Source organism: Pagrus major, chromosome 16 (genome assembly GCF_040436345.1).
Source record: "Pagrus major chromosome 16, Pma_NU_1.0".
NCBI lineage: Eukaryota > Metazoa > Chordata > Actinopteri > Spariformes > Sparidae > Pagrus > Pagrus major.
The window spans coordinates 2,956,859-2,971,143 of record NC_133230.1 but is presented as its reverse complement, the minus strand read 5'-3'; the positions used below and the strand labels follow the sequence as shown (position 1 = coordinate 2,971,143).

At 43.3% G+C, this 14,285-nt stretch overlaps 1 protein-coding gene across 1 annotated transcript; it reads right to left on the bottom strand.

The window, feature by feature from the left end:
* gphb5 (glycoprotein hormone subunit beta 5) lies at positions 1 to 2,816 on the bottom strand. The gene is made up of 3 exons (XM_073483091.1): positions 2,788 to 2,816; positions 1,640 to 1,823; positions 1 to 192 (listed from the first exon to the last, which is right to left on the bottom strand). Exons 1-3 carry the CDS (start codon positions 2,814 to 2,816, stop codon positions 1 to 3), a joined length of 405 nt encoding a protein of 134 aa, XP_073339192.1.
* Between the last annotated feature and the right edge of the window lie 11,469 nt (positions 2,817 to 14,285).

Genomic DNA, 14,285 nt, shown 5'->3' with positions numbered 1-14,285 from the left:
TCACACAGATGTTATACATTCAGTGGTGCTGGTCAGACACACACCACAGTCACACCTCAGGGCCACGGGGTAGGTGTAGGTGGGGTCCACGTTGGGCTGGCAGTTGGGCAGTTTCACAGAGACCAGCCGGGTCTCGTTGTAGGTGCAAACCCTCTGGTAGGACTCGATGAAGGGAGGGTCCAGGACGGGCTTCTGGAAATACAAACACACACAAGATAAACCTACATCTGACAAAGGTGGTTTCATTTGGAGGTTGGCTCTGAGCATTTCATTTTCTCTACAGAGGGCTTTCAGGTTGTGCACCATTGGCACTAGTCAGCCTTTACTGGCAGCTGTTGAGTCAGCTTCACAAACTACCTTTAATGACTTATTTCAAGCAGCAAACTAACCTGCAGAACAGACAGTCTCCCTGATGACAGCAGCCTGAAACAAGTCCACCTTATTAGACGTTTCCTTTGTAATAAATTCCTTCGTTCATCTAATTTGCTTGTGATTTTCTGATTTGCTCTCAAGCTGTGTTTGTGACAAATCTGCAAAGCCTCCATTAATTGCTTGTAGGTGTTTCAGGATTGTACTCTTACATTCTGCTGCAGTAATAACAACTTCTCTATCATAACCTCAGCTGAATGCACAGACGGTAAGTTTGTAAACCCTGAATAGTTGTAATTAGAGACTGCCCTGTGACCTAAAGCTCACAGGTTAGACCCTGAACCCGTAACTGTCTGTCCCTAAAGCAGGACATCCTCTCTCTCCGCTGTGCCCTGACCTCCCTGCTGGGTAGAGCAGGCAAAAAAGATGAGTCTCCTCCTTGAGGGGATCCACAGAGTATCACTAAACAAAGCTGGGCCTCCTGCACACACACCAGCAGTTACACTGCAATAATAAAGCCGAGAGAGTCATGAGCTTCCTAATGCCTCCTGTCACTGAGTACAATGCACCAGATGAAACTTGAGATTTCACAGCATTTCTTTGTAATCAGTATCCGGCAACTTATGAAATCCGATTGTGCCTTTTATGCACTTGAGGCATTGTTAAGGAAACCGCCGCTGTCACTTCCATCTCTGGATTCCTCGCTGCTTTTCTTTCTTGCAGAACGTTAACTCAATTTCAGTGCGAGCCTCCCGTCCTCCTCCGTTCTCCGGCAAAGATTTACACTTCAGACAGCCTCTCATTACTGTGTGACAAAAATGACATCTTAGCAGGTTCTTATAAACACAGAATATATTTTTTCTTAGACTTCTGACACACGTATCCGTCTCTCTATCTGTTCTAGTGTTTTTTATCTCTCTGCTGTATCAGTCGAGCAACTCAATCCCTGCCTGCACTCTCAGCCGACCTTGCTCCGACCTCCCTGTTGAGGGATGGAGGCGAAAACAAATTTTCTCCATGGGGATCACCCATCTCTCCATCTGTGTGTCTACGGTATTTGTCTCACTGTCTACCTGTCTGTCTGCCTGTCTGTCTCTTTGTCTGATTGACTGAAACTATATCTAATCTTCTTCTTCTTCTTCTTCTTCTTCTCTCTTTCTTCCAACATAAGCTCATGCAAAAAGCAGACTGCTTTCTTTTGTGTAAAGCTGTCAGCTTTGCGTGTGTGTCTGTGTGTGTATAGTACAGTAGCTGCCTCCCAGCTGCTCACCTCCCAGGTCTCACAGCGCCCCCAGCAGGCATCGGTGGTGATGTGCAGGCCCCCACAGCCGGGCTTTTTGGCCTGAAAGGTGAACTCCCTGACGGCGCAGCCGATGAAACGCCGCAGGTTGACGGCCGACACTCGTGGCTGCAGAGAGACGCAGAGCAGAAGCAGCAGCACCAGGCCAGACCTCCTGAAGGTGAGGGGCAGAGACACAACAAAACATCAGCACCTCTTTATGTGTTGTGTGTTCATAATTGAAAAAAAGACAGAAATGGGCTGTTGAAGGAAGATTTCTGGGCACTAAAGACAACCTCAGAGCAGCAGGAACTGGAGAGGTCACACAACACAGGGTCAGCAGTGAAGGCCTCTGAGATCTGTTTGAAATCCCCGCAGCTAAAAAACTCTGCGATCAAAAGAAGTCTGCAGTATTATGCTGCCACGATCGATCAGGTCGAGGTGTACAAGGTAACAAACTACCACTTTTACAATGTCAACTGGAATCTGTATGCCAGCACAGACTCGACTCCAGACTGTGCAGACTGTATCCACTAATATGAAGTAAAAAGCTGGTGTTATTGTTTTTTAGGAAACAATTTCAATCCTTCACCTTGGAATGGTGCACGGAGGAAAATGAAAAATCTGGAAATGTAGTCTTCAGAGTAGTTTTCAGTGGTCGAATACAACCAAGTGCATTTACTCAAGTACAAAAACATGGAGGTCCTTGTACTTTACTTCTAGTCCACTACATATCAGAGGTAAATATAGTACTTTTCACTCCACTACATGTTGTGAAGTTACAGAGCTTTAGTTACTAGTTACTTTTCAGATTACTCCTTTTCATCCCCATCCTGTCCAGTGAAAACCACGTATCTGCAGAGCTGTTGATGTGATAAACTGAAGGAAGAATAAACTCTTGGATTAGCTGCAAAATGCATCGTCACCAAGCTGAGAACAGGCTGGAAAGATTGAACGATCCAGCAGTGTGTAAAGTTGTTAAATGAACTCAACCTTAATCATCTACAGCAGTAAAATGCAACATACACATTAATCCAACAGTGGTATTAATCTAACATGTCTTTATCTTGCCCAGGACTCCGTATAAAGCCGTATTTATGGATCATCCTGGTTAGATTGAGTAACTTTAATTCACTCACCATTGTGACTTCTTCTTTTGCAGGTTCATCTCAGCTGTGACTCAGTTCTGTTGACTATTGAGAAGTCGATAAAGCCCAATGGCACAAGTTGTTGAAATCAATGAGCAGTAATTCTCACAGCTGCAGCACGCAGACCTGCAGAGTATCAGCTCTGAAGTTACTCTGTGGCGGTGTGGACAGCTCACATGAACCACAGCACAGAGCTTTTTATTATCAGCCCGTGTCCTGCCAATCAGGAGGCTCAGGTCCTCACCTCAGACTCCCCTCAATCCCCCCGGAGGCTCTTCTACCTGTCGCTGCCCATCTAGTTCAGCCACCAGCTTGTTCCCACTCCATTAGCTTGATTAAGGGAAGAGTCTGCCCTTTTGTTCATAGTCATCCACATGGAAGACGGGGAACAACGTACTCAAACACAGCCTAGCGGTGTCTACTCTCACTCATCCGAGCTCAATTAGCTGGCTCCAGAGACAGACCCTGCTCCTGTTCTCACACGCCGGCTGTGATGACTTCACCCCTGAGCTCCAACACTGATTCTTCCACTTTATCTCATCTTTTCATTTTGTCTTTTTGTTGCCACATTTCCTCACACACACACACACACACACACACACACAGAAAGAGAGAAAGCTGGCTGTTACTCAGTGTGTCTCGCAGGCTTAAGACAGACAGGATGCATGCTGGAGAGCACGTCAGCCCTCAGATGAGACAATGACAGGAGGAGTCGTGAAGAATTGATTTGGGTGAGTAAGCACCTCATCAAGAAATTACCATCGTCGGAGGCCCTGCAGGCAGCAGCGTGTGGAGCCAGCGGAGCAGAACTGCTCTCAAGTAGTTCAGGAAATGAAATCTTTAAAAACTAAAGTTGAAAGTGGAGGCCAAAGCAATTAAAGTTAGATTAGAGAAAAATAGTGAGGAGGATGAGTCAGGGGCAGGTTCACACTCCGCTCAGACACCCCGGCCTCATCACTATCAGGAAGACTTACCCATCTGGAGGCTATTACTGAACAATGTGCAGGGTGTGGAGCAACAGAGTGCATGTAATTGGATAACAGTGGTGATTATGACGAGGTTAATTGTAATTCAGTACAAACGGAGTAATCCTGGATTTACACAATCCGGCTTTTGTGCAATTATTCACAGATTGAAACTGAAACACTGATTTTAAGTTTGTGTCATAGTTCATTATTTTTAAGGGGAAATTCTTCGGCTTAATTCAAACCATCCTGATTATTTTAAGAGAGCCGGCTCCAGTTCTGCCTCATAAGGACATGATTCCTCATACTACAGGAAACATGCGTGTATGTCTGTTAATGTCCAAGCGCCCATTATTCGAGCACTTTGAATAACAATCTGAGTCTGTCTGTGGCAAAGACGAGCACGTTTAGTGGAAGTTACTCTGCCATGAAGGATTACGTTGCAGCTATTGCAGCTGGTTTCGCAGCTGCCATCTGAGGCCATCTACTGGACACATTTCAAACTTTCTGTAGCTGTTAGTCATTTAGAAACCAAAATATAGAGTAAAAGTAATGCAAAAGGTAACCATTAAAGGGGAGACAGGACGGCAGAGTCAGCGAGAGCAGTTATAGTGAAAGAAAAGGGATGTCTTTGTATTAAGACTTCAGTTAATTTAGTTATTTCTGATCCATCACAGTGTAATTCACCCCAGAACTGATACAGAAATAAAAATAAAGATCTTGTAGAATAAACAGGATATTACTTATTGGATCTGTTCGACTCATTCCAGGTTAAAAACACGTCAGTGGAGGATTAAATGTTCATAAACACAGTTTATGGGTTTAATTTAGAGCTCAAAGTAATAGTCTTGGGAAATTCATATATAGTGATAAGTATTTTGCTTTTGGTTGTTTGTTACAAGCAATAAGCAGTTAAGGACCAGGTCCCCAGTTTGAATCTGTTTGTATCCCAAAACCTGGTGCCTTTGGGCAAGGCATTTCACCCCCAACCGCCCCTGATCCTGCTGGTTCTGCCTGCAGACGTCACAGCTCAGCAGGAACCTGGTGTTGTGCTGACCTCTGGTGCTCACTTGTAGTATTGATACTCATCAAACACCTGAGAGAGAATTTCACAAGGGCACTTCTTCCTTTTCGATTGTCCCCCTTTGAGTTGTGTTTGTGTGTTCCTTATAGTTTTAGTGTCTGATCCAGGACACTGGAGTTCAGCTCCTCTCCTGACCTGCTGAGCCAGCCTGTCTGACCTTTGACCTCTGTGTCAGCTCTTCAGCAATCAGAAACAAATGTGTAGTAGGTGGAGCAGTTGCTTCGAGCGCTGCTGCATGTTTTTAACTTGCTTTGATTCAGCAGCACAGATGGGCACCAACAGAAACATACCTGTCACCTCAAACACAAAGGCCTTTTCATGAACGGGTGGAGCTCCTGTTAATCCACCGTTAGAACAACAAGTAACACAAAAAGTTGTCGACCTATATTCCTAACTAGGACTTCTCCAACCACTTCACAATTTATTACAGTACAATAACCATTTCTGCAGCTTCCAGAGAAAGTATTCAGATACTTTCTTAGGTAAAAGTATGTCAGTAAAATGTACATAAAGTGTCAAAAGTGAAAGTACTCATTGTGCTGAAACATGCTCCCAGTGATTTAACTTCTGTCTCTTGTCTTCTCCCCGTGTCTCAGTCTTTTATGAATGATGGAGGGGAAACCAGAGTCGCACTCAGGTTCCCACTTTCTGGACTTGTTCCAGGGTGAGCTGACATTAAACTTCGGGTCACATGTGCTGTTTGGTGTTAGACCTTTGCAGGTGACAGCCACCAGTGCCAAACTCATGGAGTGGGTGTGTGTTGAACCCTCACTGGTTTCTATATTTAGTTCCCCCAGTGAGTTTTTTTTTGCTCGGCCCCCGTTTGGCTCTGACTTCTCCGGTGACAGTCCGGGGCCCGTCCTGGAGCTCAGCGGACTGCAGATCTGTCAAACTGCGCTTCGGGTTTCATCTCCACCGAGTACTACAGAGCAGAGATCTGTTCTTCCAACCTGGAGATCATAGTTGGCTGTACCTGCATCTGCACTGCGACCTGCATCCTCACAGACAACTTTTACTGCATGTAAGTACAAGAAACTGTTTGAATGTTTGTACCCAGTAGAAACTTTCATCTGCAGTGTCTGCGGTTCACACAGTCCAGCTGGTGTCATCAGTAATGTTTGTATCCCCTGTGTTTCTCTGCCTTGTGTGTTTTTCAGAGAATGATTTCTCATTACAGTCTTGTTAAATCTGCAGTCAGTACAACCGCTTGTTATCTGCTCCAATAAAAAAGTCCTCTGGTCCTCCTCAAGGACTCGTTTTAAGTCTCGGCTGAACTGATCTGAGAGCAGCACGTGTTCCCTGCTGCTATTTTTGGGGCCTGACAGCTTCATAACACGAACACTATCTCACATTCCTGCAGCCAAAAGGGTGCTCGCACTTTGTAGCACTTGATTATATACAAGCAGTAATGCAAAAATGTCACATTGTATGATGAGCGATTATGTCAGTGTAACATCTGAGGTGTCCAAGGAAGAATTGTGAGACTTTATAATATATCTTTATTATTCTCTGAAGCATACCAACACATTTTTGATGTTATTAATTAATTTACTTGACTTGCTTCAGATGGCAGATGACTGCTTTGACAGAAATATAGAAGAATTGTTAACAGATCCCGAGAGTCAGTTAGATTTATTGTTTTATTTGTGTGGTTTTATTTTGTTTATTTTAATGATTTAGGATATTTTTATTTGTTCACTCTATTCCAACGTCTAAATATTTGTATGAATTATAAGTTAATGGCTCTTTGAAGGAGTGTACTTGTGTTACTGTGCTTTTATATTATCAGTAGCATAAAATGACAACACCATAAGTTATTGTAATCACTTGTAGGACAATATGTCATCCAAAAAAAGAGTAATTATCGTGACAAATCTACTGAGAATCATTTTTAATGCTGACTGATAGATCTTTGGACATTTCTCTTAGATTTAGTCCCTTGGTTGACTTATGATCGTTGGAGTTTATTGATCACTGCATCACCATTAATCTGTCTGATTAGACAACTTCTAGTAGTAGTCGGGCATTGAGCTTGTTTGTAGATGTGAGTTTTTGGATAACTTGAGGCTTCTTTGTTCAGAGACATCACGGTGCTCAAGTAATATCGAAACTACAAAATCTCAGCCGTCGTGTTGCGGCTCCTCGATCTCCGATCATTTCAGTTACTTCAGTGTCGTCACACTGTGAGAAAGAAGCTAACACAGGGAATATTCAGATGTTTAAGCTTCCTTGATGAAGCCGTTCATGCACTATAATCTTCTCTGACTGTGTCTCACAAAGCTTCTTGTGATGTTACAGAGTGCTTGTTGAGGTCAGGTGACTGTGGAGGAAAGTCCATGACAGTCAGGTCGGTCGTCTTTAAGTGGTTCAGGCGGAGCTCTGAGCTGCAGCATCAGTCTTTCTAAACACAGATGCAGAACAGAAGTATCTTGACCCGACTGTATATTCGAGTTGGAGTTGGGGGTTGTATTATGTTGTCAGTGGACACTATTCATGTGTCTTCAGCTCTGTGATGAAACAGATGCATCCACAGATTGTCCTCTGACCCAGGAGCCTATTGAAACATTTCTGACCTGTAAATCTAACTTCACAACACTGACACCAACCCACCTGTGTGGATGATAATGTAGGTGAACTGGGAGTCGTTCTGCTAAGCACGCTGGATTAGAGTTCATATCACAGTATGTGTGATAGTCTGACCTGCTGTGATTGGTTTGCATTCCCAAAGATTAGAGCAGTAGGCCGTCAAACTGAAGGTTCAGGAAAAGCCGGGACAGCGACTAACAGCTGCCGTCCTGCAAGTGACTTGAAATAACAAAGGAGCGGCAGTGACCTTTTCACGATGTCAGCTGGTTTCTGCATCGTCAGGACATCCTCCAGTAGTGTTTGCATTAAAACTGACTTTATTTCACTGTTTGTTCTTCAGATCTTTACAGAGGGGAAACAGGGTAAGGGTGGTAAATAACACAGGAGTGATCGTGCATGTTCAAGACACTGAAAGTCTGCCTGCAGGATATTTGTCCCCAGTTCACCTGTGTTGAGTTTCCAGTCAGATGAAAGCAGAGGTTGCCTCTCCCTCCTCTTTATTATCACATCTTCCTGGGTGTGTGTGTGAGAACGCTCGGTGAGACGGGTTCAGCAGCACCGACTCTATTGATTTACCACACAAAGAGCACAAAGACGAGCTGGAAATCATTTAGAGGGAGCTGATGAGAGCGAGTCGTTGTTGTTGTGGAGGGAGTCCGACGCTGATGATGAGAAGGAGGAAGCATCAGGAGAGAAAGTTAGTTGTCAAACCTGAAGCTGTGAGGGGAATGTGGGGATGAAGTCAGGTCAGATCAACTCTGTTTAGTTGTGTTTGATCCACTTCAGTCGACTCAGTCTTCTTCCATTTCATTCTCAGCTCAAACATGAATAAGAATTCCCCATTAAACATTATAACTTTTAGATGATATCTTCTGTACGCAATAAAACAAACTCTGAATGAATGTAAGAATCATTTTATGATGACGTACTGAGAGAGGACAGATCAGTCCCTGGTCCTGACTGTATTTTCTTGTAGGATAAAGATTAAGTGTGTGATTCCTCTAATGATCTTTTGTCTTGTGCCTCCCAGCACTCTTTAATCCTTCATACTGACCGGGTCGGACTTCAGTGTGACAGGATGGGTCAGGACTTAATGCACGTCAGCCCGTACAGTTGTGTCAGTTTCATCCACGCTTGTTGCTAGTTTTCGTGAATGTAGCTACGTGGCCAGCTAACAGACGACTGACAGGAGCAGCCATTACAGGCCTCACCTGCAAATCTGAATTGTGTCTTCGTGTGATGATTCAGAGGTCCAGAACCAGAACAGAGCTGGAGCAAATAAATGTGAAAACATCTTATCAACCGCTGGATAATCCTTCATCCTGGAGCTGTAGGATAACTTTTCATCTGCTTTGTTTCTGTCTTTAGGTTTTTAGATGAATTCACGCTCTGGCTATACCTGCTTTTAGATGACCCAGATTGTTAAATCAGCTGATGTGGCGGTGACGTGGGAGTGAACGTCCGCCCATCAACCTCCCCACAGTCTGAAAAGTCCCCAAAAAGCGTCTAAAGCCGGTGTTGTGGCCTCATGACGTCCCCCCTCCCTGAGCTTTTTCCACAACAGTGTGCTATGTGTTTCGCTGCCCTCTGCCTCGCTGCTACAATTAGAGCTGACAGGAGTGACTTGTGACTTTGACTCAGAGAAACTCGGCTCTCTGTTCCTGTGTCCTGCCCGTCTCTATGCTCTCCTCTGTCTCCTACTTCTTATCTTTTTATAACTCTGTCTTTCCTGACCGAGTGTTATCTGCTGTTGTTGAGCTTCGTCTCTCTCTCTGCCACACTTTCCTCATTCTCGTCCTCTATTCTGCTGCATTTTTACCTCTCATTTTGCTTCTTAATCTCTTAATCTCTCGTCATCCCTTTTGCCTGTCTGATCTTCCTAACTGATGCCTCACCCAAACAAATAGCAAAGTGTCACATAACAATAACCTGCTTAACAGGAGCTAAGATGCTAGGTGTACGTTTGCACCACGTACCTGATTGACCTGATGGCAACGACCAGATTCACTATAAAGAAGGTTATACATCCCTGAGCGACTGCTGTGACTCATACAGCAGTGTTTTATTGTGCTGTTGTTGTTGGCCTGCAATCTTACGAGACGTATTAACAACCAGGTTGTTTTATTAGTTACACACAATGAAAAATATGAAGCAGTAAAAGCTGTAATCCTCTCCTGTAAATGATATCTGTGTATGAGTCCACCGACAGCTCAGTTATTGTCTCTAGTGGTCTTACTTGGACTCCTTCGTCTCTTTTTGGTTTTATTTACAGCACTTTCTGGCTTCTCCGTCTTCTTCTTCTCTCGTCCCGGTCGACCGACTCTCTAACCTCCCCCTGGTCACTCGCTCTGCAGCTGACATGAAAACCTTGGGATAGCTGGAATGCCGTGCTATAGTGGTTTAACCCTCCTCCCCCCTCATTGGTCCACATGTGTAGTTGTGTTTTTAGAAATTTGCACGTGTTAATTGCTGCAGCAGTCCTGTGTCGAGGTTGAGATTGTTTAAGCTACCGATACTCTGTCACCAGTGGGTTAAACTTCTGATTATTCACACAGCAAACTAGTTTTTAAGGAATCGTTTTATGCTTTTACAGGAGAAAGTTAAGTGATGAGGTGACAGTGTTACTCACTTGTTGCCCAGTCAGCTGTAAGAAGACAGATCAGCCACATTAACTATCTGCAGCTGACGTTACAGCAGCCTGTTTGGTGGCATTTCTCATTTCCAAAACAAACTTTAAGAGCTGCAATGATTACTTTATTATTTGAGTAGTCAGGTGATGATTGATGAATCATGTCAGTCAGTTTTTAAGCAATCATACACAAACAAATGCATATCAAAATGTTTCTTATCGACACTGTGACGTCTGAGTTTTGACCTCTTTCAGCCTGATGAAAATGCAGCTTTGACCTTGATTGGCCTCAAATCTGTTAGCCGCTAGCAAAAAATACTGCACTTGTATATATACATCTTTAGACTTGTTCGGCGCCACAGGGAGCGAGGCATCAGGAAGTTTATAATACCTGGATATTATTCAATGTGGATGAGATCCCACCCCTCTGGCGACACGTTCAGGTTAAACCGAACCAACAGCTACCGTCAGACCCGGTCTGACATTCGCTCCTGCCGTCACCGGCGGGGCCTGGTGCTATTTCACGCTGTTTTATTTTAGCCTCCCTCACTCACCTGTCCGCTCTCCTGAACTGTCACTCACGTTTGTGTTCAAGACTTTTTGGTCCAAATTCAAAGGCGCCTGTGTGTTTTTGACAGTGTGATTGGTTTAGGCAGGCGAACTTGAGATGTCTAAATGTCACACATTTTTCTCAGTTCACTTCTTCGTATCCCCGGGGCGAGGCAGAACCAGACGAGTCGACGCGCCTCATCCAGCACACGATTTAAACCGACAGAACAGTGTTTCATTGGTTTATTAAACGTCCCCGAGTTGTGTTTTACAAATGCTTTCTTGTTCTTTCTTAAAAAGTCAGGAATGCTTCATATTAAGGTGCGATAAGCGTTTGCTAATAGGTAATGAGGCCTTTTGTGTTAATGATAGCATCATAAACACAGTTATGTTGGACTAAAAGACATTATAAGCACCCAGAAGAAACTTGTGAACAGTTTATAGACTGCTTCAGAATTTTGATAAAAGGCTTCTTAGACGTTTATTATAATTATTAAACTTTTACATAGCTGGCGGTTAATAAGTGCATATTAAAGGACGGCCTGAGGCAGACACAGCGTGTTTGGTTAGTTGTTTGTCGATCATGTAAAATAGCCTGCGATGATGTGATTTCATTTTCACAACATGCTGAGGAAATATGTCTGCCTTTGCTCCACTGCAACATTTTTCAAATCTGTACTGATCAGGGCTGCACGATGAATAGAAATATATATATTTTTTGATAAAACTGTGTGACAAAACAGCTCTATAATGAAGTTCAGTCAGAAATTTGAAACCTCAAACCTTCAGCCCTGCAGAGACGGTGTCATGCATCACTTTCTAAGATACACTGGACCACACTGACACTGATGCTTGTCCTCTCTTTGTTTCATAGCGGTGCCATGCTGCCGGGAGGCTGTGGATGAGACATGATGTCGTCAGACTTCTACTCCGGAGATGATCTGGTGGAGAGGGGGTCCATCCCCCTGGACATTGACAACGTCCACATGCTGCTGCAGGGTCAGTGTCCCTCCGCCTCGAGCAAACATTATAGTGCAGTGTTTTTGGATTATCTGTGCAGGTATCTGAAAGACGTGTATGTGCTTTTTTGGTCTCAGTTTTCGGTGATTGTAGCAACAATGATGTATGTCGAGAAGAGTTCAAGCCAAACTGAAAAAACACTCATTGTTTCTGCTCTCTGCTCGCCCTCAAGTCTGAGGTCATGTTACTGTAAAAAGAAAAGCCTCGTGTCTTGACTTCAGTGTTTTACCCTGGTTACTACGGCAACATAATAAGTATTAAACCTCAGTTATGTGTCTGACTCAGGGGAGCAGTGTGATGGCTGCTGGCTCCGTCCTGTTTCACTTTTGTTACTTTATTTGGGGGGTCATGCTCAGTTTAATCTGCTGAAACTGAGCCGCCGCTCTCACAGAGACTTGAGTCGTGTTGCAAAGAGCCGTCCGGAGGGAGGGAGCGAGCAGGAGGGTGGAGGGGAGGATGAAGGCTGCTCGCTCGTTAAGTCGCTGTCTCCCAGGGCGTCTTTGAACACTTGGAGCAAAGCTGCGACGCACTTTGATCATGTTCTCGTTGTCTCGCTGTTACAACTGGTTTTCACCTGCAGTGTCACTTTATCTGGAAGATCTTTGCATTTGATCTTCAGGTTTATGGAGCTTCATGGTTAATTGATCAATGCTGAAAATATTTATTTTTGTTCACTGACAGAAAGTTTTGATAATTGGTTATTTATTTTTTATGCATTTTATCAAATACATACTGCTTCAAATACACCGTCTTTTAATTGTCATGTGGGTTGTTTCAGGATGTTAACGAGTCTCTGTTCACAGTTCCTACATTTTCTTTGGGTTCATTCTTGCAAGTTTCTCTAGTTAACTATTTTTAGCACATTACAACCCCACATTTCCGCTCCTTTTTTCTCTTTATCGTATCTGTAAACGTTTTTCCATCTATGTCATTTCCAGCTGGTACACTGCAGAACGGATGATGTAAGCCCAACACCCCCACGACAAGCCAGCTTGTTAAAGAAGTGGGAAAGTTGTGTTCTCGCTCTTTATATTTGAAGTTGTAATGTTCAAAGAATGTCAGTAAAATAACTGAGACTGTGTGTGAATGTCGGGTGTGTTCAGTGTTTTCACCCGCAGGGTCGGGAAGAAAACTTCCTTGTCCAGAGAAAATGTGATCTGGTTTTATTGTGTGAAGCTTCTGAATTGATTTACTTTGTCGAAATGATTCAAGGATGCTTCAGAAGGATGGTGTCTCACAGGGGTCAAACAGGTTTTATGTAGACTTTGAGAATATTACTCCACTTTAACCTTTTCATGAGTTTGTTTGTGTTTAAGTAAAACCACTCCATTAATAAATATTCATCATCATCATCATCATCACTGTAGCAAACTACAGATATGTTAAATTTGTATGATATCAACATTTCTACAATCTGTATCATCTGAGTATTTCTAACGAGAAGTCGGGACATTTTAAAGGCAACAAAACCAGGTATTTTTCAACCAAACATGACCTGTTCCCCACCGGAAACCAAGTAGTAAAGAAAGAAAATAAAGTTGAGAGACGTAAAGAAATGAAGAAGTTTCAGCATGTCTGTGGTTTGCAGAAATGTACACTGCCAGCATTTATTGTGTCGCTCGAGTGGAAATTATCATGAGCTTCGATCCAAAAGAACAAATAACAAAAACTGAAACACAAAAACCACATTCACACGGTAGGAATACATACGATGCAAACTCTTATCAACAAACAAAATAAATATATTGATAAAAGTCCTGTTGAAAAGTGAGATGAGGCAGCCAGTCTGAGGTGGTTGTTAATAGCAACATATGACGGCTCTGTTACATTAATCTCTAAACTGATAACTTGCACTTTGCTGTCTTATCTCGAATTAGTCATCAGGAATGTCAACATCCATGATATTAAAGCATGAATCAAACAATGACTCAGACAGCTTTCGTTAGTGTCAGCTATGATCCTGCTTTAATTTGGGTCATGTGTTGTTATTACTATCCTGATATGTCCAAAGATCATAAGTGGACAGAACAACTCATGAGTCATGACGTAGAGGAGCCCAAAACTTTATTTATACTGTAACTTGATAAATCATTATGTGAAATGAAGCCAGAGGTTAAACAGTGAATCAAACTAGAAGCTAGAACAACACTTCCTAACACTCAACAAGACATTGTTCAAAGTTGCATCTCTCACCTCCTCGTCCTAGTTACCACTTTTGTGGGTCACTCATGTGCAGAGGTGAAGTTAGGTAAGAGATGAAATTCTTCGAAGCACTTGACATTTGAATTTGACGCCCAATTTCCAGCTTATGTAGCATAAAGTACCCAGGAGGCTGCAGGAGGACTGGCGTGTTGCAGGTCTTGTTTGGGCAGGCCTGAAGCCTCTGTGGGTCTGAATTAAAAGAGGTGGAGCTCACCTGCTCTCCTGCAGGCTGGAAATGTAGACTGTTAACTGTTTTTTTTCCACATCTCTTCTCCTGAAATCACAGATCTGCAGCATTACAGAGTCCCTGTGGTACACTATGTGTTTATTAGATAGAGAAGTTTGAGTTGAGTTGACATGCGCCAGAGGATTCTGACCTGGTAACTTTCACTGCTGCTGAATCATCATGAGTGCTCCCATCATGGGTGAGTTTCTTTATTCGTCTCTGTGGTTG